This window comes from Melampsora larici-populina (genome assembly GCF_000204055.1).
Source record: "Melampsora larici-populina 98AG31 unplaced genomic scaffold MELLAscaffold_54, whole genome shotgun sequence".
NCBI classification, from domain to species: domain Eukaryota; kingdom Fungi; phylum Basidiomycota; class Pucciniomycetes; order Pucciniales; family Melampsoraceae; genus Melampsora; species Melampsora laricis-populina.
This window is the reverse complement of record NW_006768818.1, coordinates 100351-103185: the sequence shown is the minus strand read 5'-3', so window position 1 is coordinate 103185 and position 2835 is coordinate 100351. Positions and strand designations below refer to the sequence as shown.

Here is a 2835-nt window from a genome sequence, read left to right as displayed (position 1 = left end):
AGTGGGCTAGGGCCCTACTGGGACTTCCCCGCCAGTCAACCTCACCCAACTCCTCTCAGATTGATCTTAATAAAATTACCCAACATCACCTGCCAAAATCAGCTGAGATTACTGAAGTGGAAGCTTGGAGTACTCATAACAAGAGTTGCTCAAACTATATAGATTATGAGGTCAATCAAAAGATGTCCCAGAAACTAACCACCAATCCTAAAGCATCTGCTACTTACAAAGCAGGAACAAAGAAATCAATCACAAAGGAGGTAGTTGCACAATGGGCAAACAGGATGTTACTGGAAAATTTGTTTCTAGGGTCTCTCAAAGTACTGCTTCTATTCAGAGTTACAAAAGAACTAGATTGGCTATAGCTGAAGCTTCTATGGCTTCTATGGCTTCTGCCGGCTTCCTGAGGTGTACGCTTCAATGGACTGATGCACTCAACACTCTGAGAAACTCTTCCATGCTCAACACTCTGTTGAACTCTTGGCTGGAGTGCTATTATTCCAAAGGTGTCCCTTCTTGCTATGATATACCCAAATCTGACAAAACACCAAAGCTTGCAAAAGAAATTCTCACCAAGTGGCTTACTCACAAGAGGGCTAGATATAATCAGGAGAACAAAGACAAAACACTCTTAGCAACCACTGAAGGAGCAAGGAAATATGTCAAAAAGGTAGTAGAAACAAAGGAAAGGAGAGCCATGAAGGCCTTGAGGACCAAAGTGATTTTTCCCCCTACTTCTTCTCCAATCCTAGCTTCACTCACAACTGACATGAATTCCTCAGTTTGCTAAAACCCATACAGAAGCCCTTGCAAAACACATCACCACCTTCACGGGCACCTACAAACTCCTCCTCGTAATGGACAAAGTGCATTCAGAGACTGAGACGGTTCCTGCAACTAAAGAGAAGCCAGCTCACCAACAGCACATCAAGCTGGCCTGGAGAACCCCAGAACTGGACAAATTGGTTGATCTTGCTGATAAAATGGCCCCAAAGCAGAAGGGCTTAACCCAGACCCAAAAAACTAACATCATGAAGGCCCAGGCAGACAGGGCCAAACAATCTACAGCAGCAGTCGACCTGGAAAACCAACTTCCACCCAAGGGATTCCCCAAGTGTTTGATCAAGGAAGAATATTTGAATGCCCTTGGGGAGCTGGAGGTTGAAGCCCTGGAGCTGTGTGAAGATCATATTGAACTCAAGACTCTCAATGAGCATCTGATGAAGAAGCTTGGAAACAAGAACCAAATGGATGTTGCATCTTAAGAATTGTTCAAGGATACTTCACTTTATAGAACTGTCAATGTGTTCATCTAATTATATTTGTTGCTCTTTCTTTTTCTTGGGTTTTCAATGTTTACTCCAAACTTATATTACAAGGTACAGAATCAAAGAAATCATTATTTTCATCAAATTATACTTCTCTCTTTCTCTCTTTTTCTTGGTTATCCAATACTCACTTTACCAAAATTATATTACAGGGTACATAAAGAAAATTGTCATTTGTTTTCTTTTGTTTCAGAAAAAAATCATCAAGAAATCTTGTGTATTGCTGTATGTTGTAATGTGCTTTGAAAGAAATCATCATAAGTTGCACCAGAATTTCGTTTTCATATTGTACCTGTGGGCAAAGAAGGAATGGATCTCAAATGTTTATTATTTCATGTTTCATATTTGCAAATTCATGCTCCCACTTTCACTTGGTTTGACTTTGCACCCCAAATGAGTCACCTAGCCCAGTCCTATTGCAATCTCCACTTGATGGCTTGCTGCCTAAAAGACCTGGGGGTAGTACAATCATTTTCATTGTTTTTTGAACCGTACCACCATAGTGTCACTAGGTGTCACTGCATCGACATGTACTTGAAACTTGCAGAAGCTGGTGGAAGACACAGGAAGGTAGGGCTAGAGGTATATAAAGTGCTCCAGGTTGCACACCCATTCCTGTCCTCCATCTTCTTAACCATCACCCTCTCCTGTTTCATCAACTTCACTTAGGATCTTTCTCCAGAAAATCAAAACCAGAAAGTTTTTAGAGAGTTTTTATCAACACTCATTCAAATGGGTAGGCCCTCTGCAGTTCTTCTGGTTTGAAAACTGCAAACTCATGACCCCACTCTACATTCTCAGCATCTCCCACTCAAAAACGCTCAAGTGGTTGGGTGAATGGAACACCACCAAAGAGCCGCAAGGCAAAGAACAAGGCTCTGTGCACTCACATCCCAGATCATAATCAGCCAATATGTAAATCATATTCTGACTTCACAAGATTCATGCTTGGCTACACCAGAACACATCAAGTTTATCCTGATTCACCGGACGGCAATCAACTCATGAATCTTCCATCTCTGACTTTGGAAATGATCTTACAAGATACCTCAGGCTTCACCACTTCCAGCACTTCAGCCCATTCAGTTAAATCTGATTGGGCACTGTTCAAGACTCTGCTACTCAAAGGCCTGGCCAATCACCAAATAGATAATAATTCCACCTTTGAATGGGAAGCAGACCACGGCAAAAAAAGTACATGGGATCAAACAATGATTTTTTTAACTGTCAAGCATTGGAAGTTTGCCAAAGCTGCTTCTGCTTTTGAGAAATTTGGACTGGATCAAAACAACCCCACGGACCTTGTCCAAGTTGGAATCATGACTTGCTGGGTGATTGGGTGGATTGAAGAAATCAAGAGCAGATTTCAAGATCCACTCAAGGTTGAACAAAGGACTTGGAGCAAAAAGCAAAGAGATGTAAGTCATGTTTATCCCTTTAGGCATTCTCCCATTTGATTCTGATAATGTGTAATCAGCTCTAGAAATACCGTGAATCCACTCTTCAG

General features: G+C 41.5%; 1 protein-coding gene across 1 annotated transcript; it reads left to right on the top strand.

Moving 5' to 3' along the window:
• Positions 1-271: 271 nt before the first annotated feature.
• On the top strand, positions 272-1265 carry MELLADRAFT_92937 (uncharacterized protein; the record flags this gene model as incomplete). The annotated part of the gene is made up of 2 exons (XM_007415884.1): positions 272-718; positions 783-1265. The coding sequence occupies 2 exons, from the start codon at positions 272-274 to the stop codon at positions 1263-1265; spliced, it is 930 nt and encodes a 309-aa protein (XP_007415946.1).
• Positions 1266-2835: the final 1570 nt, after the last annotated feature.